The sequence below is a fragment of the Trichechus manatus genome, unplaced genomic scaffold, assembly GCF_000243295.1.
Source record: "Trichechus manatus latirostris isolate Lorelei unplaced genomic scaffold, TriManLat1.0 scaffold00030, whole genome shotgun sequence".
In the NCBI taxonomy this organism is placed as follows: Eukaryota; Metazoa; Chordata; class Mammalia; order Sirenia; family Trichechidae; genus Trichechus; species Trichechus manatus.
Genome location: NW_004443966.1, coordinates 4,281,900 through 4,304,300, shown reverse-complemented (window position 1 = coordinate 4,304,300; position 22,401 = coordinate 4,281,900). Strand labels below are relative to the sequence as shown.

General features: G+C 39.7%; 1 protein-coding gene across 9 annotated transcripts in view; it reads left to right on the top strand.

Annotated features, from left to right (window-relative positions):
- ADAM10 (ADAM metallopeptidase domain 10) overlaps positions 1–22,032 on the top strand; it is a 158,297-nt gene extending 136,265 nt beyond the window's left edge. For all 9 annotated transcript variants that reach the window (XM_004374612.3, XM_023729682.1, XM_023729675.1 and 6 more), the window contains 6 exons: positions 3,195–3,345; positions 4,143–4,326; positions 5,068–5,176; positions 5,647–5,867; positions 15,388–15,514; positions 17,167–22,032. In XM_004374612.3, coding sequence (XP_004374669.1) covers positions 3,195–3,345; positions 4,143–4,326; positions 5,068–5,176; positions 5,647–5,867; positions 15,388–15,514; positions 17,167–17,261 — 887 coding nt within the window. In that variant the 3' untranslated portion in view covers positions 17,262–22,032. The remainder of the gene's footprint in view (positions 1–3,194; positions 3,346–4,142; positions 4,327–5,067; positions 5,177–5,646; positions 5,868–15,387; positions 15,515–17,166) is intronic.
- Positions 22,033–22,401: the final 369 nt, after the last annotated feature.

Genomic DNA, 22,401 nt, shown 5'->3' with positions numbered 1-22,401 from the left:
CTGGTAACCAACAAAGATTGTTTACATTTTGTGTGTGAACTTTTTCATGGGTTTTTACAATAGAGGTCTCATGCAATATTTGTCCTTTTATGATTGACTTATTTCACTCAGCATAATGTCCTCCAGTTTCATCACATACATTTTTTAAAGCCACCCTGAGCAGATATTGTAGATAGCTAATATTTTGTATTTTAATCATAAGATATAATCATAAAATACAGCTGCTTCGCTCACCTCCTTAATGTCTTTTAAATAAGTTAATTACCTGAATAATCTTGAATTGGGCGGAGAACACAAAGTGGAAGCATTGATGATGAACTGTGTTTTTGAATTCAGGATTCTTTGTTTCACATACTCAGATTGCACCCCTATGTATTCATCTGTATCTCCTTTTCTTTAATTGTGGTTTATGCTTATACCTGCTTGGTTGATACCATCACTGTTGGCTGCCCTGGGAAATAGCTTCTTCATTAAGGATTAGCAGTTATTAAATATATATTAGAAATATGTAACAAGAGTTAAAAGTGAGCGTTTTGGAGAGAAGGTTAGTAGATATCTAGAATAAATGCTTGGACTAAAATTCATTCCCAGGCAATGAATTCTTTCTAGAGAAACGCTCTGGGTCTGGATAGGTGTTTGGGTTATACGGCGGATCCATCTATCTAAGCTCACTGAATGATACACTTAAGATATGTACATTCCACTTATCTTCCGAAACCTTTTTTGAGAAGGCAGATTGAAATTACATTGATGTTGTTACTGTTTTTGTTACAGTCGCTACAGTCAGTGGCGATTTTTCTAAAGCTTTTTAACCTAGAAGCACTACATAGCTTCTTCATTTGTAAATTGCATTTTCACAGTAAACTTTCTGATTGAAGTTGACTTTTTAAAATGAACATATTCCTTTGTAGATATTATGGGAAAGAAATTTGTTTCTTAAATTATAATGGAACGTGTAACTATTATAATTTTTGCATTTAAGCCGTACTTTTTCTCTGCGTTTGAGCTGTTAGCAAATAATTGATTTGAAGTAATAATTCTATATGAGATGAAAATTACTGTGTAGTAGATACTGCATCAAAGGTTTTCTGGCTTTATCATTTTTCCATTTCTTCTAACTTACATGTCACATAAACCATAATATGATGTATCGCTAGACTTTTAAAATCATTATTATTTACTTAGTTGTATGTATGTGGACGTGCATGCTTCTGGTTTTAGAGAACAAAACAGGTGGTTGAAACCGAAAGAGAGGGCTGGGGCTCCAGTGACCTCTAAGATTTAGTTTAATGTTTGATGTGGTTAAGGGTGAGAATGAACTTTCTGAATATAAAGCCAGTCTTTCTGTAATACTTTTCATTCAGATGTGTCTCATGTACAGTTGCTCTGACGTTCAAGCCTGTACCCTGGCTGTTTCCAGAGCCTTCTCCACCGTGGTTCATTGCAGACCCAGGAGACCCTGGTTTCGTCTTGCTGTGTTTAGGCCCTGCCTGTACTGTGGCGTTGGGTCTGTAGCAAGTCACAGACTCTCTGGAAGTTAGTTTTCTGTAAAATGAAGAGGGCATTTGGATTCTTCTAGTTCCTTGCAATGTGCTAAAGTTCTGTGATTTTATGATCTCACAAAAAAGTAGCATTCCTATTCCACATTTAAACTTCATTGACAAAAATCAAAGAATTGTAGAAGACAGCAGAAGAAATATTCTAAATTTATTCAACATGCTTTGATCAGACGATCTATCCTTAATCAACAAAGATTGTGTCCAATACTGTTAGGCTGTGTGGGAATACCAAAGATATAAATAATATACGTTTCTTCCCTTAAGGAGCTTGGTCCAGCTGAGGAACAAAGCTAATGTATATTTTTTAAAAATTATTTTGGCTAGGATAGAGTCAAAGAACCCCCCACAAAAGACAAAAACACAAAAAAAAACAAACCCAGTGCCGCCGAGTCTATTCTGACTCATAGTGACCCTACAGGACAGAGAAGAACTGCCCCATAGGGTTTCCAAGGCTGTAATCTTTACAGAAGCAGACTGCCACATCTTTCTCCCTCGGAGCTGCTGTTGGGTTCGAACTGCTGACCTTTTGGCCAGCAGCCGAGTGCTTTAACCATTGCACCACCAGGGCTCCTCAGTCAGATAGAATGTGGGAAGTGCCACAGACGGAATGACCCAACTTCTTTAACAAATGGTATTGAAAATAAAAAAGAGGGGGCTCTTTTATGTATTAGAACTTAAGAGACAGCCAGAAGCAACTGTGGGGTAAGGATCTGGGGAGCCTTGTTTGGAACTTGATCTAAATAAACTGATCATAAAGAGACATTTGGGAAAAATTGAATCTGGATTGGATTTTAGATAGCATTAAGCATATTGTTACTTTTGTTAGGTGTGATAATGATATTATGGTTAGATTTTAAAAGAAGGGATAAACTCCTTATCTGTTAGAGACACATACTTAAGTATTTACAGGAGCAATAGTGGGCTTGTCTTAAAAGACTCCAGAAAAAAAACGGGGGGTAAATGAATCAAGAACACCATGTTGTTAATTGTTAAAGCTAAGTGGTGTGTACGTGGGAGTTTATTGTACTGTTCGTTTGCTCCCTTAAACGTATGTCCGAAACATTCTGTGGTCAAGAGGTTTCATTTTTTTCCGTGGTGGTGAAGGTACTGACCTAATTTGTCTGTGTGATATAAATAGTGCAGCCACGGTCCACTGAAGCTCAGTGTGGCATGGCCTAATAGAATGTTACCACTTTTAGCAGGAACCTCGAAGGGACCACCAAGTCAGACGCCTCCCTCATTACACAGATTGAGAAACTGAGGCCCCCAAAAGGGAGGTGACTTGCTGGTTAGTAGCAGAGCCACTCTTAAACTCCGGTCTCCTGATTTCCATATTCCTAGTTTGGGGCCCTGGTGGTGCAGTGGTTAAGCGTTTGCCTGCTAACCAGAAGGTTGGCAGTTCAAATCCACCAGTCGATCCTTGGAGACCCTATGGGGCAGTTCTGCTCGGTCCTGTAGGGTCACTATGAGTCAGAATCAGTTCAGCTCCACAGCAGCGCACTTAGTTTCTGTTACTTTTCTCCTTGATGAACGTTTTCCTTTCCCCCTTTGTTACGATCCTCGAAAGAGTTTGTGAATTTGAAATAACACTGATGGGTGCATCCATGGTTACCTTGTTGTGTTCGTTTTCCTCAGAATCCGGCCAGCCTATCTGTGGGAATGGAATGGTAGAGCAAGGCGAAGAGTGTGATTGTGGCTACAGTGACCAGTGTAAAGATGATTGTTGCCATGACGCCAACCAGGCAGAGGGGAGGAAGTGCAGGCTGAGACCCGGCAAACAGTGCAGGTACCTTGCTGATTCCGCTGGCGCTGGTCTTCCTGCAGAGTCCCCTGGGAGCAGTCCTGGCGGGCGTGACTCAGAGAGTTTTGAAACTCTGTCTTCATCTGTGGCTTTGTTTATTTTTCTAAAGTGGGATTGGTTAGTGCCCTGTTGTTGGCAGGTTGAACTGTTTGTGCTTGTAACTTGTGTGGTGGATGTTGAAAAAAGGGTGTCAAAGCAGACTCAGAAGAGAGACATTGAGTTCCTAACTTTAAAAATTTATCTATTTTCTGTAGTTTTAGAATCTTAACTTTAAATATTTAGGTAATATGAAGTAAGTACACTTTTGTAAATTGGTGTCATATAATTATTTTACTTATCAGGCTCCTTTGTTATTTATAGATATAACAGGATATTATTTGTATCATATTTTTAATGGCTGGTACGTGTGTCCTGGTTTGAGGTTAGCATGTAAATAGGAGAAAAACTGATAAATTGACTAATGTATGATGTAACTGAAAAGCCTTGATAATTTGGCTAATATTAAATCATTTTCCACTGTAACCTTTTGCTAAAGACAAATAGAGCAAGAATGCTGACTATAGTCTGCTTTGATTGTGAAAGCAAGAACCTTAATCTCTATTGTAGCGCTTTTTAGAATGTTTAAATTTAGTAGCCCCTTATTCCAATATTTGAAGTAGTAACCAGCAGTATACTTATCATTTAAAAGATGAGATTTATGATTTCAATATTAGGGTCATATCTGCGTACACAGGAGACATCCTGGTGGTTGACTTTGTTTAATTGCCTGACGTTTCTTCTAGTCCAAGTCAAGGTCCCTGTTGTACAGCTCAGTGTGTCTTCAAGTCGAAGTCCGAGAAGTGTCGGGATGATTCAGACTGTGCAAAAGAAGGAAGGTGCAGCGGCTTGACAGCCCTCTGCCCAGCATCTGAGCCTAAACCAAACTTGACAGACTGTAACAGGCAGACGCAAGTGTGCATTAGTGGGGTAAGCATTTCATTTTGTATGTTTTTTATTTAAATTTACAAACGCTGCTTTTTCAGAATACCCCTCTGTGGACACTTAAAGCTGCATAAAGTCATTATCTTGGTCTCTGTTTCCACGCCTTCCGCCCTTGTACTCCTCACAAAGCCGTGAATGCCTTACGTGGCATCAATGCCAGGTGGCATTTGATTAGCTACTGATGCAGCGTCTTTCATCTTTCCAGCTACACCTAGTGGGTTCGCTCTAGAGAGATGCAGTTGTGCACCTAGGCACCTGACTCTCTCTAGCCTACTGTTAAGTTTTGCTTAATATTTTAGTAGCCGAAATAAAAGAACTCTTCTGGTCATTGTCTCTGAATGTGAAGCCTTTTAAGCTTTCTTCATTCAATTTCACTTTCCTCTACGTGGGGAAAGGTTTATTTTTCTCTTCTTAGAAAGGAGCCATAATAACCAAGATAAAATTGATGTTCATCGGGTCTTCCTCTGTTTTTATCTAGTTTTTTTTTTAAGTTGCCATTTCTTTCAGAGATTTACTATCTTACTTGCACTTCCTCTTCCTCACATGTGTTTATTTGATCCGTTTCTGATGAGAATGTATGCTTTGCAGGAGGACTTCCATGTAAATAAAACTTGTATTTCTGTGTAATTATTTTGGCACAGAAGCTTGGACCAGCCAGTCTGTCGCTCTGAGTAGTAGGTCTGACTGTGGCGGAATGAAACAGTTTCTCTTTTATCTCTCTTCCAGCAATGCACAGGTTCTATCTGTGAGAAGTACAGCTTGGAGGAGTGTACCTGTGCCAGTACCGATGGCAAAGATGATAAGGAATTATGCCATGTTTGCTGTATGAAGAGAAGTAAGGCTTTTAAAATATAAGAGTATAAAATCTGCTTCAAAAACTGCGTTTTCTCCTCAGTGTTAAGAGTCAAACTTGGCCGTACAGTCTGGACAGATAGCCTTCGGCGAAGTCCGCCCTCGCGAGAAGTTTCAAAATGTAGCCTAGAGCATCATGTCTCTAGCTTATGGCCCTTACAATGTTTTTAAAATGACGCTCTTGACCCAAAATTGCTAGCTTTGCAGCAATAATTTACATTCACACCGTTAGAAGGTTTTAAAGCTGTTACAGGCACCAAGTCAAGAGTAGGAGGTTGTTTATACTGTAATATTTAAGATGAATTACTAAGGATGTTATCCATCCTAACTAATGAAGGTTTAAAGAACATGTCATGATAATGATTTCAGGCAGTTTCTTTTTCCCTCCCTCCCTCCCCAAATGGCCTGTTAGTAAATCCGATATTCATCTTACGTTTGGCACTTCTTTTCCAGTGGATCCGTCAAGTTGTGCCAGTACAGGATCCGTGCAGTGGAATAAGTACTTCCGTGGTCAGACCATCACCCTGCAACCTGGATCTCCTTGCAATGATTTTAGAGGCTATTGTGATGTTTTCATGCGGTGCAGATTAGTAGATGCTGACGGTCCGCTAGCTAGGCTTAAAAAAGCCATTTTTAGCCCAGAGCTCTATGAAAACATTGCCGAGTGGATTGTGGTAAGTATAGTTATTATGGATACAGAAACCTTAACTTCAATGGTTTGACCGTGATATTTCTTGGTCTGAGGTCACCAGTGTTATGAGGAAGCCCCTTCCCCCTTTTTTACTCTGGAATCACCCTGGACGTTGTTTTCTTCTGAGGTGATCAGAGTCTCCACAGGTGTATCTTTCATAGGTTGGTTACTTAGGTGATGGGAGTCATAATCTTTTATTCTGCTCCCTAGTCCGTCTTCTGCGTAGGTTACCTCCTCCTTTGCTTGGTCCATATAATTCAGGCGTTTTCATGGGACTCTGCTCTCGAGTTGTGCTAAGCCCTGTGTGCTCTTTATACTTCTCCATCGCCTCAATATGGTGGATAGCCAGCTGTGAGTTCTGCTTGGCTGAGCAAGAGAAATAAAGGAGAAATTGGTGATTTTCTGCAGGTTTTCTCTGATCTCTCAGTATAAATTCTGGGTCTTCATTGTGTCCATGATAGGCCCCGTTGAACAGGGTAAGATCAGATACAGAGCCTTTTGCATATCTGCTAATGATTGTGGATGTTCATCCAACATAAATCCACTGAACTGTATTATTTTTAAGCCCATATGTCTCCATTTAAGTTGTACAAAGGTTGAATTACCTGACTTTTTCTTAAAGGATTGCTGAGAACAACTATCTCAAGTTGCTTAAATATTCATGCTTTCTAAGTGATTACGTTAAAACATCAGTAGGAAACTTGCAAGTGATGTATTTGAGGATGTGCTATACCTGAACTGAATATAGTTTGCCTGGGAAATTGACTTAAAACTCAGACTCCCTCCCCAAATTATTTCTTAAATTTTTTTTTGTGTTCAGGATCGAGGATGCCATAAAGTATTTACAATACTGTTCGTGCGTGTTGTCAGCCTTGCGATAGCATTCCGGTCATCCCCAAAGTTAAAACGGTATTTGTTATCCACAGAAGATGATACTTTGTGTGTTACAACCTGTGATTTTTAGATATGTAATGGGAAGATCATTGAAGCTGGATCCAGGAGACTTGGGTTTCAGACCAAATAACTGGGCAATTGACTTCACCTGCGTCCCCTAAGAGCATGACATGTCATTTTTGTGCTCCTGAGCTTGGCGCACAGTAAGTGTTCAGTAAATGCCTGTTAAGCCGAAGGTCCCTTCTGGCACCATGGCGGAGTGAAGAATACAGGCTTGGGAATCACACAGGAATTCAAGTCCTCCTTCTGGCTTTGGCCACCTCTGTGACTTTGAGCAACTTACTTTCTTGACCTCTGTACTTTCGTTTTCAACTCAGATCCAGTTTTCTGTTTTTTTTTCCGACTGTCTCTCATGAGTTGCAATCCGGTGTACTTGTCTTCTCCAGAAGACAGTATATGCGGAAAAAGAAATCCAATGATGATAGCATTAGCGTATGTGTGTGCCAGGTACGTTAGATTTCCCAGATAGTAAATCATGTCATTTGAAAATAGTTTTTTACTTTTCTCGATAGTCTATAATTTTGACCCATTAAATTATTTAGAATTTCAAAAGCTCATTTATTCCTATTTTTAAATATTTAATGGAAATGATCTTTCTTTTTCAAAGTCTGTTAATGCAGTGAATTATATGAGGTAATTTCCTTTTGACTCAATCTTGCCTCGCAATAAATCCTGTTTGTGGTGTATTATTCTTTTAAGGGTTCTTGAGTGGTGCAGATGGTTAAGCGCTCAACTGCTAACTGAAAGGTTAGTGGTTCAGACTCACCCAGAGGCACCTTGAAAGAAAGACCTAGTAATCCGCTTCTTTAAGGTCACAGCCTTGAAAACCCGATGGAATGCAACACATAGGGTCACTGTGAGTCTGGATCCACTTGACAGCAAGTATTTTTTTTTTTTGAAGTTTTGCTAAATTCTGTTTCCTGTATTTTACATAGACTTTTTTTTTTAACGTATGTTCATGTTTTATATTTGAGGATTTAATGGAATGCCTCTCACAATGAATTAGCAACATCTCATCTTTTCTAGTGTTCTGGAATTGATTGATCAGTCACTTTTATGTTGATATGGGTTTGCCTTGAGTGTGAAATACCACGTACTTCCATTTTATATTGTTTGTTGACATTCACATGCATTTGTGGTCCGTAATGTCTGAAAAGTACCGCTAGGCTGTGGCTGAAAAGTACCACTAGGCTGTGGCTGCAGTCGTGGGCGTTACCCAGGTCAGTCAGTAAGTAATAGACATCCACTTCCTTATAAACGATTTGTCTCATTCACGTTATGCAGAGTCCACTTGCATAGCAGAGCTTAGCTTGTGGTTTGACCTTCCATCACGTCAGGAAAATGTCTGTCCTTCTAGTCAGTAATACAGGTTCTTAGGGTGCTGTGAAGTCAGGAAGCTTTGACAGGAGTGAGGGGTTGGTTTCTCTGACTTCCTAGTGGCACCTGGTGGCTTTTGTCTCCTCTCTGCAGTACCTGGCTGCATCTTTCTCCCTTGTGCAGGGTAGAGCAGGAGAACCTCAGCACCATGCTACTGGTACCACGGAAATAAGGCTGCTCACGTAGACTCTTACTTTCTTTTCTGTGGGAAAACTGTTACTTAAACAACTATGTGTCTGGCCAGAGAAAGTGATAAAAATGTCCTTTGGATTTATCAAAGAGTCATTGAGTCCTTGAAAAGTTTGAGAGCATTCATCAGTAAACATGTTGACCTTGTTTCGTTATCTTTTTCTTTAAATAGGGGCTAAGGGTATTAGTAATTCTTTTTCATTTTCTTTTACTGTTGTTGATGTGTTCAGATTTTCTAAATCTTTTGTGTTAGGGAGGAGCCCTGGTGGTGCAGTGGTTAAGTGCTTGGCTGCTAACCAAAAGGTCGGCAGTTCAAACCCACCAGCCACTCTTTGGGAGAAAGATGTGGCAGTCTGCTTCCATAAAGATTTACAGCCTTGAAAACCCTATAGGGCAGTTCTACTCTGTCCGATAGGGTCACTATGAGTCGAAATCTACTCAAAGGCAGCAGGATTTGTTTTTGTATTAGGGTTGACATTGTAGAAAACCATATTTTACCTTGATTTTTTTTGTCAAACTTATTGTATTTCTCCTTCCCTTTTTAAGTAATTGCCTGTTATTTTGTGCCTTTTTTTCTTTTTATTCAGATTTATCAGGAATTTGTCTTTTTTATTATTATTTTGACAACCAACTCATTCTCATTTTCAAATAGATTTTTGTTTTCCTATTTTGCTCTGATTTTATGAGCCTAAGTAGTAGGTATCTAGTATTCTTTATAGATGAAAGATTTAGAGTAGTGTTTGCCAAGTACTTCATGGAACACTAGTTCCATGAGGTGCTTTATGGGTTTGCTGGTCAAAAGAATCTGGAAAACACTAAATACTCTATGTCCTTCTTGGAGATTTGTGAGAAATTCTACAATAAGTAAATCTGTTTGACTTCATTTTCCAAGCCTACCTGACCTGGAAACCTTTATTCATGTAAGGCTTATTAAATCCTAACTATCCTTACAAGTCATTTGGGGAACATCAGTTGATAGCAGTGTTCTTCAGTCTTGATTGTACCCGAGAATCACTGTAGGGCTCAGACCAATTAATCAGAATCTCTTAAATGTGGATCTTTTACAAGTCCCCCAGGCGATTCTGATGAGGAGCCAGGGTTGAAAACCATTCGTCTAGAGCTGGGGGCAGCAAGCTCTGGCCTTGGGCTGAATCCAGCCCGCTGCCTATCTGTGTCTCACAAGCTAAGAATGGTTTTTACATTTTAAATGGTGGAAAAAAAAATATTTCCTAACACCTGAATATGCTATGAAATTCCAACTCCAGTGCCCCCCTCCCCCCCATAGCGTTTTCTTGGCACATAACCACACCCATCCGTTTCCATGCTGTCTGTGGCTGCCTTTGCATTATTAGAGCAGACAGTTGAATAGCTGTGACGGAGACTGTATGGCCCACAGAGCTTAAAATGGCTTTACTATCTGGCCTTTCACAGGAAGTGTTTGCCAACCTGTGATCTAGAGCAGTGGATCACGAAGCATAGTCCCCTAACCAGCAGCGGGGAACTGACCCACTGCATTGGTAGATGGTGGTGCATACTAAAGTTTGGGAACCATTTTTTTTTCCAGTCGCTGCAATATAATGACTCCTTTGATAAATACGTAGCAGAAATTCCTTACTCTGTCATCCTGACATGTTGAAAACGGAAAGTGGTGTGGGCCTCCAGAGTCCTTTGTTGCCTGTGGAGTGGGCCACGTAGCTGTCATTCAGGAGACCAGCTACAAAGAAAGGCTCAGTGTTGTCCCGAGGCTCAGCAGAGAAGAAGACCTCGGCATACTTCTGTTAGGTGAATGAAGCAGATATGTTAGATGTTATTATTTATATGGAAAGCAGTAAAAATCATGCATATTGTCGTAACTTTGAAGCTGTGATGTTTTTACATTCCCCCCAGCAATCTTTTATCCTGCTTGCCCAGACTTAGCTTAGAAAACTCAAACTTCAGTAGCCAGCTTCCTATTAGGTGGTTGATGTGAGAGGTTGGCACACAGGGTCTTGAAGGATAGGAGAAGAACATTTAGTCCAAGTGCAGACTATAGTGTCTTTTGCAGGTTAGAGTGAAAGCTTTCTGCTCCTGCAGCGATGGTATGACCTGTCTCCCGACAAGGACTGGGGAGCCCCACTGGTCTTGTGAGCCACAGGCATCCCGAGTGCATTTGCCGCGAGGGAGGGTTGTTAAACACTGAGAGGATTGTATGGCGGACTTTTCCTGACGATCTTCAAAAACAGTAAAGATAACTTTATGCGTGAAGAGACTTGGGTGGATGTACACCCCACCCCCAGCCCCAGTCTCCTGCCCTGTACACGCACATTTTTTTTTCTTTCTTTTTTTTTGGGGGGGGGCAGGGGTGATAACTGCTTTCCTATTTTATTATCCTATAGGTCCTTTTTGTTTATTTAGATTACTAAATAAAAACTATTATAATTAGTACATAATAGATTAGTAAAATTTGACCTTTTACTTTATTTTTATTCCTTTTTTCTACATTTTGTGCTTTTGGCCTTATAAATGACTATGTTGAATGACATATGTCTGTTTCTGATGTAGACTTACTTTCTGAAAGCTGACTTAATGCTTGTGAACTTCAAGGTTGTTGTTTTTTAACTTTGGGTGTCTTCTCTTTGACTCTTGTTTCCCTTAACTCCATTGTGTGCATGACATGTAAGATCCTGGCACACAGTCTGCACTCATTAAATGACTCTCAGGGGAATGATAGCTCTCCTTTCTTTCAGACTCTGAAAGGTAGGCGAATTGTGATCTTTTCTTTTAAGATGAATCATGTATTTCTCATTTACTAGCCTGCTTGGTATTCTGTACCCTGATTTTATAGTATATATAAAAGGGAGAACCATGTGACTGAGCATTTAACTCACTCTCAAGTAATTCTCCTTGAAAGGGACCAGTGGAGAAAACCTCTACCAGAAGTGGCCACGCTCGTCAACACTCCGATCCGTCGTTGTTTGTTGAGTTTTTGTTGTATCTCCTGTCCACTGTCACGTTCTGTTTCCCAGACACTAAAGTCTGAAAAGCTACTATTATTTTCACTAAAGCATCTCAAGCTTTGGGCTTCTGAGATAGGTAGATACCTGGAAAATTGGAAGAGTGGGCAGAAATGCTGGGCTAGAAGGGACTGGCAGTTGTCCAGGGCCCAGGTGCCATAGTTTAGTAGAAGTCTGTGGGAGGAGGTCCACTTGACCTTTGTTGTCTGCAGAGTTATAACTGCTCTTAAAACTGGACTTTCTAATCTGCTTCTTTTACCGCCATACTATGTCCATTTCTCTGAAGACAACACAGTCACTGAAAAGCTAGTGTTACAGGAACGAGAAGCACAGTTTTTATAGTTGCCGTCTCTGTTGTAGGAAGCTTGTCACACTGCATGTGTAGGCAGTCTAGACGTCGTAGATGGGCTCTCAGAGGTGTGTTCCAGGTCAGTATTCAGAACAGTGATTCACCTGTAATAACCAGTTCAACAGGTATTTTTTGTGGGCTAGATAATGACATTGCAGGAAATAAGTTCAAGGAGCTCACAGCCCGATTGGAGATAGAGAAGACATGAGGAACATAGAAACATTTCAGTTCTGTGTGGTGTTTCCACAGAAAACAGGAGAGCCTGTTTGGGTGAGGCCAGAGCTAGGTTCTGAAGGGCTGGTAGTAGTAGAGGGTACAGATGTTTTATGCAGAGGAAGCATGCATGAAAGTCGCATAAACCCGTTGGCTTCCAGTTTGTTCCAACTCATAGCGACCCTGTAGGACAGAGTAGAACTGCCCCGGAGGGTTTCCAAGGCTATAAATCTTAGGGAAGCAGGCTGCCACATCCTCCTCCCATGAAGCAGCTCATGAGATTGAACCGCTGACCTTTCTGTTAGCAGCCAAGCACTTAACCACGAGTGTTCTTAAACACCGTGCCAGCAGGGCTCCTAAAAGTCACATAATATGAATTTTTCAAAACAAGACATTTTTTTCTACTTTTTTTCTTTTGAGAAATTTGATTATACTTTATTTTAATGGACAAAGTAATACATTAAAAAATAAGCCTCCTTTTCACCTCAGATACCCAGTCTTCCTAAGATGAGTTTCTCTGTGTTTTTCCAAAACTGTCTATATGACTATAGGAATATATACTTTGAAAAAGTAGAAGCATATACTTTGCTGCACTTGATTGTGTGCTCAGGTCCCCCCTCCCCCTTTCTCACTCAGTGGTCTGTCTGGGAGACCTTTGATGGGAAGCTTTTAAAGAAGGATTTTACATGGAAGCGTGACATGGTCAGTTCTGTATTTTAGGTAGTTGTAACACTGATGAGGTTGGCAGTTCGAGCCCACCAGCTGCTCCATGGAAGAAAGATGTGGCAGTCTGTTTCTGTCAAGATTTACAGCCTTGGAAACCCTACGGGGCAGCTCTACTCTGTCCTGTAGGGTCGCTGTGAGTCAGAGTCGACTCGACGGCAGTAGTGTTGGTTTGGGTTTAACACTGGTGGCCATGCGGAAGATGGTTCTGAGCAGGAAGACTAGACGGAAGGAGTATATTAGAGACTATAATGAACATTAGGAATAGGAGGGCATCTCTTGTAACAGAACCATCCCATCAGCCTGAAAGTAATAGGAAGACCCCTGACGCTTCATACTCACTGGTTCGCATCAGGGGTGATGCTGCTCTCCAGGGTATTTGGAAACGTTGGTTGTTGTTACTGAGGGCTGTCAAGTTGGTTCCCACCTGTAGCGACCCTTTGTACAACAGAACAAAACACTGCCTGCTCCTGTACCGTCGTCACGATTGTTAGATCTCAGCCCAAGGTTGCAGCCACTGGGAATGTGTTGTAGTTGTCACAGTAACTGATGGGTTCTGGCGTTTGGTGGATGGGGGCCAGGGATGCTGAACTTCCTGCTTTGTTCAGAATGGTCGCCTACCCCAAATGCCAGCATGTCCTTACGGGAAACAGTCGTCATCATCACTGACGGGCCTGCTTAACATGCAGTTGCCTGGGCCCTGCCTCAGAACAACGGAATCGGAATCTGTAGGGTTGTGGCCTGAGAATCTACATTTTCATAAACACCCAGATATTTCTTAGGTCTGCTCAAAGTCGAGACTCATTCCTTTACCCTGTGAGCGCTGATTATTTGAGCAGCCCTTCGCAGCCACAAGAACTTCTGTTTCTATGTTCAGTCAGATACTCCAGCTTTCCCCAAACTCTCAGGCCAGTAGTAGGGTAGAGGGATGGAACGAAGAAGCTGTGTTGAGTTGTATCCTTACAGGTATAGAACAGGGGTCGACAAACTACGGCTGGCTCGTGGGCCAGATCCAGTCTGCCACCTCTTTTTGTAAATAAAGTTTAATTGGCACACAGCCACAGTCGTTTGTTCATACATTGTCTGCACCTGCTTTTGCACTGCAGCAGCAGCGGAGCTGTAACAGAGACTGTATTGCCTGCAAAGCCTCAGATATTTACTGTCAGGCCCCTTTGCAGAAAAACCTTGCTGACGCCAGTAGAGACCAATTGTTCCACATCTTGGGCTGCATAATGGAATCATCTCCAAAGCTTTAACAAGAATTACCTATGCCTGGATTCTGCCTTCACCCCATTTAACTGGTCTGGGATTCTGTCTGGGTATCTGAGTTTCAGAAGCTGTCCAGATGACGCTCATGCATGGCCGAGGTGGAGACCCACTGGTGGTATAGAGCAGGTGTCCTCACAGCAGTGCACACTGGTGATTTTGGTTCTTTGTGTATTTCATGGAAAATCCCAGGTCATGGAAAACCCTCTTAAACGGGAGTTTGTCTAGCAGTAATTAACAATAATTATATATGTATGACAACAGTATTGTGTTAATGTGAAGTTTCACAGTTTTAAAGTTGTAAGTATTTTGTATGATGTTTATTAGTATGTACTATGTTAAAATCTGAACTGCCAAATAGAATTTATTAAGAACAGAAACAGTAATTTTTCCACAAGTAAGACTATACCCAATAATTTTTGAAGATTTTTTTTGTTTTGTTAATTGATTTGCTTATTTTGGTTTAAGTTAGAAGTGAACCTTTTGATTCCTTCTTAGACTGAGTAAACTTTGCCTGCTGCTAGACTGTGTATATCCTTCTGCTTTTCATATTAAAGTAAGACAGTTAACCTTACACTATGAATAAATGTATATGCACACGCATGTACATTCACACGTTATGATATATGCAGCAGATATAATGAAAACAGATATATAAATTCATAACAGTGGTTTGGATCTTAAACATGGGAAAGTAAAATATAACATTGCATAGAAAAATATAAAACTATATGCAGGGTGACCCTAGTTTTGCATGTGTGTATTTTATGTGTATATGACAAACAGTTATATATAGAAAAGGGACTGAAAAGAAGTAAGATTGCGTGGTTTCATCTAGAAGAAAGAGTTATGAGTGATTTTTGTTTTTTATATTAAAAAATTAATATATGTATGCATATATGTGGTATTTATAGAACTCCCAACCAATAAATGTTCTTTAAAAAATAAAATGAAATAGATTCTACTCTATATTTTATATAATATGTATTAATATTTTAATAGTAGGTGCCTACTCCTCACTCACTGACTGTCTTGTTATCCGACATTTCACATTTATGACAATAGTAAAAAATTTACTATCCAACTATTTTGCACATTAACGACATACGTCTCTGGTGGTAACGAATGCTGACATACGAGGTGAGAGTAAAACTGGTTGTGATGGTAAAGGCTATGTGTCACCTTGCCTGGGCCATGATTTTCAGTGGTTTGGCAGTTATGTAATGATGTAATTTGGCAGTTCTGTAACGGTGTAGTCATCCTCCATTTTGTGATCTGATGTGGTCATCCTTCATTTTTGCATAACACCAATTTTCACATAATGACCTGGTCTTTGGAACCTAACCATCTTGATAAGTGAGGAGTGAGTGTATTCTATATTTCATAAAATACTTGAAGATATTTTATTTTTTTTAGTGGAAAAATCTGTTTATTTCTAGGCTCATTGGTGGGCAGTATTACTTATGGGAATTGCCTTGATCATGTTAATGGCTGGATTCATTAAGATATGCAGTGTTCATACTCCAAGCAGTAATCCAAAGTTGCCTCCTCCTAAACCACTTCCAGGTAAGACAGTTTGAACAAGGTAAATGTTTATATAACTCGAAACCATTTGGCAGGTGGAATTGAATTATAAATGAGTGTTTAGTAAGTAATTTTATAGTACTTTCTCCTTGGGAATGGGATTACTGGAAGAATGATTTAGTTTTTAAAGTGCTATTTATCAATCCAGTCTAGCTAATGACTGCCAATTAAATGTCACTCTATCCTGTCTAAAAAATATTTTGATTTGTATATATTTTAATGTTTATATCCTTGAAATATTTTCTGGCCTTTAAACTTGTTTTCCCCAAGGGGGATGTTTATAAGGAAATATCCTAGTCTGGGAGAGTCTTAGGGTGGAAGCTTCAGACAGCAAATAGCCACATCGTTATTCTCCACCCTTTACCCCTCGGGGAGACTCAGCACTGGGAGGAGAGCCTCTTTAGATTAGCTCCAGGGATTTGGAGGAGAAGAGAGTGAGAAGCAAGTGTTCCACATCACTTACCCCCGCTGTTCCCCCTCATTTCCCAAGGTCTTTGTGGCTTCCATGCTGCCCTGATTTTATGCCACAGGACGTGTGGACCAGAACTCTGTTCACTATGGGTGTGGGGGCAAACATTGTTCGGGCAGTGGCTGGGGAAACCCAGAACTAAATGCCTGCAGTTCCCTCTCCTGCCTCCCACAGCCTTCCAGGGAGGCCTCTTGCCTCAGGCCAAATCCACTACCCTATACAAAGTAATGAAAAACTAGGAGTTTTTTATAGTTGACATTTATAGATTCTTCCTTCACTTGTCCCACTTCATTTCCTGTCTTGGGGCAAAGGATCCTGGTAGTCGTGCTAGGACATTATCTTGGTGGCGATCAGAGGAAATTTGATTGTGATGTCATTGCTTTTCCTAGATTCACTACGTTATCACGCTGGAATTTATGCCAGTTTCTTAGGGATTTCCAAGGGCCGCGTGACACTTTCTAAACACTTATCAGTTATGATCTCATTCAGTGAAGCAGTGATTTTACTTGTGTGTTGATTTTATTTTAAGGAAATACCACTTTCAAAGACTTTGGAAAAACTAGCTGTCATTTATTAAACCCTCACAAAAAGGGCTAGACACTTTTTACACGAACTGTCATATAATCCTCACAACAGACTGGATGAGTTAGTTATCATCCCCGTTTTACAGATTAGGCATCTGAGGCCAGTGTGAGGTTAAGTCATCTGCCCAAAGACACTCAGAATCCATGATGTTAGTCTAGAGTAATCTGTCTAATACTTGTGGCTCTCGAGCACTTGAAATGTGGCTAGTCTCGATTGAGATGTGCTGTCAGTGTAAAATACATATCGGACTTTGAAAACTTAGTATAAAAAAAAAGTATGTCAAACATTTCATTAGTAATTCTTTATATTGATTATGTGTTACAGTGCTAATATTTTGGCTGTATTGGATTAAATAAAATGTATTATTAAAATTAATTTCACCTGTTTCTTTTCTAGCTTTTTTTTATTGTGGCTACACTAACTGTTTAGTATTACGTATGTCACTTATACTGTATTTCTAGTTCACAGCACTGATCTACAAGCTTTCTTATTTAACCTGCAGCTTTTTCTCTCTTTTTTTTTTTTTTTAAGATAGGAAAGCTCACAGTAAGTCTGTTTTGCTTTTGTGTGTGACTGACAGGCACTTTAAAGAGGAGGAGACCTCCACAGCCCATTCAGCAGCCCCCGCGTCAGCGGCCCCGGGAGAGCTACCAGATGGGACACATGCGACGTTGACTACAGCTTTGCCTTGGTTCTTCCTAGTGCCTACAGTGGGAACTTCACTCCAAAGAGAAACCTGTTACGTCAGCATCCCCAAACGACACCCTCACAAACAACAGTCGAAGAAAAATGGCAAGAGAGCATGTCCTCAGACCAGGTGGAATTACTTAAATTTTAAAGCCTGAAAATTCCAATTTGGGGGGGTGGGTGGGTGGTGGAAAAGGAGCCCAATTTTCTTATGGACAGATATTTTTAACCTTATGGCACAAAGTCTTAGAATGTTATTACGTGCCCCATGTTCCCTGTTCTTCGTTGCTGCATTTTTCTTCACTTGCAGGCAGACTTGGCTCTCGATAAACTTTTATCACAGATTGAAATATATATATATTTTTTTCAACTGCCAGTCACGGCTAGGAGGCTCGACCACCTCAACATTGGAGACATCACTTGCCAATGTACATACCTTGTTATATGCAGACATGTATTTCTTACGTACACTGTATTTCTGTGTGCAATTGTAAACAGAAATTGCAATATGGATGTTTCTTTGTATTATAAAATCTTTCCGCTCTTAATGAAAAATTACTGTTTAATTGACATACTCAGGATAACAGAGAATGGTGGTATTCAGTGGTCCAGGATTCTGTAATGCTTTACACGGCAGTTTGGAATGAGAATCCGTTTCCCTTTTTCTGACGATGGAGTTGGTTCTCTGTTTGTTTTCTTTTTATCAAATGGCTGCTAAGAAGAGCGCGTGAGTTACTGTGCTTAAGAACGCAGTCAGAGAAATGTGCAAACTGGACATACCCAGCGTACTACTTAAGAGTTAGTTCTTTATGTAGACGTCTGATTTCTGCTTACTTATTTTAAACTTTCTAATTCCATTTTTGAATTGATAGGTGAAATTTTGTTCATGCTTTGGTAGAAATTATGTCAGTGAAATGATTCTTTTTATCTGTAGCCTACTTATTTGTGTCTTTCATATATCTGAAGTGTGCTAATTATGTTTTTGTTTCTGTCTGACATGGAAAAGAAAACCTGTGTATTTTACCAAAATGAGCAGTTTTTTCAGCACATCATCATTAATCATTGGTAACCACTGAAGAAGAGTAATTTGCTCAACTAGTAGTTGAATTGTAGATAGGCCTTCTGACGTTTTTTTCCTAAAATATTTTAACAGTAATGAAGGTGAAACAGCACAACGTCCCATCCCAAATTTATTTTTTAAACAGATGTAAATAATTGGCATTTTAAAGAAAGAAAGCAAAAGCATTTAATGTATTAACAGGCTTATTGCTATGCAGGAAATGGAAGGGGGCATTAAAAAAATTAAGCTTGTGACATATTTATTGCTTCTGTTTTCCAACTACGTCACTTAAATTAGAGGTAAACAGCTATGATTTCCTGGTTCGCGTAGGAGGCAAATTTAGGGAAGGTTGAAAAGATTTCTGTGTTTGGGCTTTTTTTTTTTTTTTTCCTTTTTTTCTTAAGAGTATAAGGTTTACACAATCATTCTCATAATGTGACGCAAGCCAGCAAGGCCAAAAATGCTAGAGAAAATAATGGGATCTCTTCCTTGTAAACTTGTACAGTACGTGGTGACTTTTTTCAAAATACAGCTTTTTGTACATGATTTAGAGACAAATTTTGTACATGAAACCGCAGATAGACTATAAATAATTCTAAACAAACAAGTAGGTAGATATGTATGTAATTGCTTTTAAATCATTTAAATGCCTTGGTTTTTGGACTGTGCAAAGTTTGGAAGTGGGTTTGCATTTCTAAAATTGTGACTTTTATTCTGCAAGAGTTCTTAGTAACTTCTTGAGTGTGGTAGACTTTGGAACATGTAAATTTTTTGCTTGTAATGTTATCCTGTGGTAGGATTTTGGCAGGTACACACTGCCCTATTTTATTTTGAGTCTAAGTTAAATGTTTTCTGAAAAGAGATACGTGCACTGAACTCTTTCCACTGCAAATCAAGATGTGGTAAAAACAAGAGGATCAAGACAAATGGGATCTCATACTACTGTCAGTGTGGTGTCCACTGTGTTTTATACAGTACCTTTTGGTTCACTTTGGAAATTTTTACTAAAAATTGCAAAAAATAAAGTATGTGCAAAGATGTAAGGTTTTTTGAAACTTGAAATGCATTAATAAATAGACTTGATGAAATCAACTGGAAGGTTCCATACTCTTTGAACTATGAAAACTATCAAAAGAAGCTGCCTAGAAGGCATCTTTTCCTTACCAAGGGAATGAGGTCAGTCAACAGAAAGAGGACTGTCTGTTCCCGCAGTAGTGTAGCTGTCTTTATTCCTGGTTTGGAGTCCATGTAGAAAATGGATCATTAGATATCCTGTTAACACAAAACAACATTTAAAAACACTCAGGGAACCTCAACTGCTTTACGTTGTTTCTAATCAGCAGTCGGAGTGTTTGTCTTGGTGGAAGAACTGAGTCATTTTGGAAACTTGTGGTCTTATAGGTATTTTGCAAGGTTCTGAATGCTAAGTATCTCATTTATTTTAAAAGTATGGTTTTATGATAAACATATTTTAAAATTTTGAGCCAGCGTTTTCCTACTTTGTCAGATTCAGATTCATAGGGAATAAGGAGAGAATTCACATTTCAGCATTGTCTAGAAAAAGAATTGGGCAAAAGAGAGCAGAACATGTATGCCCGGATGGTGCCTGCACAGAACAATCTAACCCAAACTCTTTTTTTTAAAATCCAGGTCAGGTATAAATAAGTAATATTTGTTAAATGAGTAAATATGAAATAATTTTTAAAGTTACTTTGTTAATTTAGGACCATCAAAAGGTAATATTATGTTTATTCATGAAACCATCAATATTAATGTAGATAATTGCAAATTTATTTTTATTTATAATTGAATGCTTACATTTTCGTTGTTTAGAACATCCCTCTCCCCAGAGTTCTCTGAATTCAGGCAGCTCTGAAATCAGCCACAAAGTCAAGTCGGAGTTCTCAGAGTCTCCGGAGGCCGCGTCCAGTGGTTCATGCGGCTTTGGAAAGGCCTTATTTAAGGGAAAGACAGTCGAGCTGATCAGTCGTGTCTTGTGAGGAGCCTTAAGCACTTTGTGCTTTTGGCAATTCATGTTTGTCACATCCACAGACTGGCGAAAACTGAACATTTAGCCAAATTGAGCAAACTACTCTTAACTCCTTGTCTCTGTCCCTTTTGTCTGTATATTTTAAAACCTTATAATTCTTATTTCTCCAAAGATGGGGTAAGTGTCCATAGCACCTGTGAATTGGGTGCTTGTGTTTGACAAGGCTTTTTAACTTCTCTTTAAGTATTTCTAATAGAAGTATAAGAGGGTTGTTATGGGTTGAATTGTGTTCCTCCGAAACATACGTTGAAGTCCACACCCTTGGTACCTGTGGACATGCCCTTATTTGGAAATTGGATCTTTGAAGGTGTCAGCAGTTAACTTGAGGTCTTAATCCAGTTTGAGTAACATTCTTATAAAGAAAAGGGACAGACAGGAAAACGGTCCTGCGATGGAGTTAAGCTGCAGCTGCTCGCCCAGGAGCGCTTGGGGCTGCCAGAAACTACTGGAAACGTCTTCCCCAGAGCCCTTGAAGAGAACACAGCCCTGCGATAGCCTGAATTCGGGCTTGTAGCCGGCAGGATTGTGAGACAGTGTGTTTCTATTCTTGTAAGCCGCTGGTTGGTGGTGTTTTGTACAGAGGCCCAAGGACACTCTGCAGGAGCCGGTGTAGTAAATGTGCCACTCCAAAGCAGAGGTGACACCCACTTCAGGGGAAGGGGGTGGGGGGAAGCTCAGGGTCTCCCAACACTAGAGCAAACTGGATGTTTTAAAGCAGCTGCTGGTTCATCTTTACAGAAGTCAGCGAAGTTGTAAAAAATTGTAGTTTTCTGAAAAACATTTGTGACTTCTAAGAAAATTAAGATGATTAGTCTGCCCTACAGAGCTCAGCTTCACTTCTAACGTTTTGGACTCTGTGTTCTCGATTAACAACATTTTCCGTTTGAGTCACTTTTCCATGTATTACAAATTTAGTTTTCCCATTATTTTCTGTATCCAACCGTTTGTTATGAGAATGCAAATTGAGCCCTGTGTTCTATATTGCATTGCTATATTTGCATGCCTTACATATGTGCATATATGCTCTATTTTCAGTAGAAATTCGTGTATTTTATTACTGATCAACTCCTCTGACTGACTGTTCTCTCCTATTAAAAGCAACAGGATGCTAGGTAAAAATGGAGAGTTGAAGGAAATATTTATTAGCCTCTGTTCTTCCCTAAAACCCCAACTAAAATGACAGAGGATTGGAGAAACAAGAGCATGCTCCAACAAGGACAAGGCGACTTGAAGAGAAGATTACAAGAATAACATTTTGGAAGCTGGAAAGCAGGTGGAGGAGGAGTATCTGAGTTGGTGACCCAGGAAAGCCACCATCAGTGGAGATGCAGAGAAGCAGCCCAGTCTGCACTGTTAATACTTTGGGACATATCCTTCAAGACTTTTCTACGACTGTGGCTAAAGGCATGATATGCACACTTTTGTAACCCACCTTTCTTAATTAACAATACATTGATATTGTATCTTTATCATTTTAATGACTATAAATATTTTGTTCTCTGGATGTATTGTACATTTTTTACTTAACCAATTCTCAATTGTTTGGACATTTAGATTGTTTCCAGATTTTTCATTAAACAATCCTAAACCTAATAATAAATAACATAAATTCCTAAAAATGGAATTGCTGGGTTAAAGGCTTTTTAAAAAGGTGCAGTGGTTAAGAGCTCAGCTGCTAACCAGAAGGTCGGAGGTTTGAATCTACCAGCTACTCTTTGGAAACCCTATGGGGCAGTTCTGCTCTTTCCTACAAGGTAGCTATGAGTCTGAATCGACTCAACGGCAATGGGTTTGGGGGTTTTTTTGGCATAAAAATTATGAAATTGTATTCCAGATGTATCCAGTTATGCTCACGTTAGCATCTAAGAATTTTGTTTAATTTGAGAGTCCCATGCTTTAAAACGCACGTGTGTGCAGCCACGTAAGCTTACTGGAAGCAGTAGTAGAAGATTCCTAACTAGGAAACTTTGGACATAATTCAAATTAAAGTCAAATATAGTGCCTCAGTTGTCATCTCT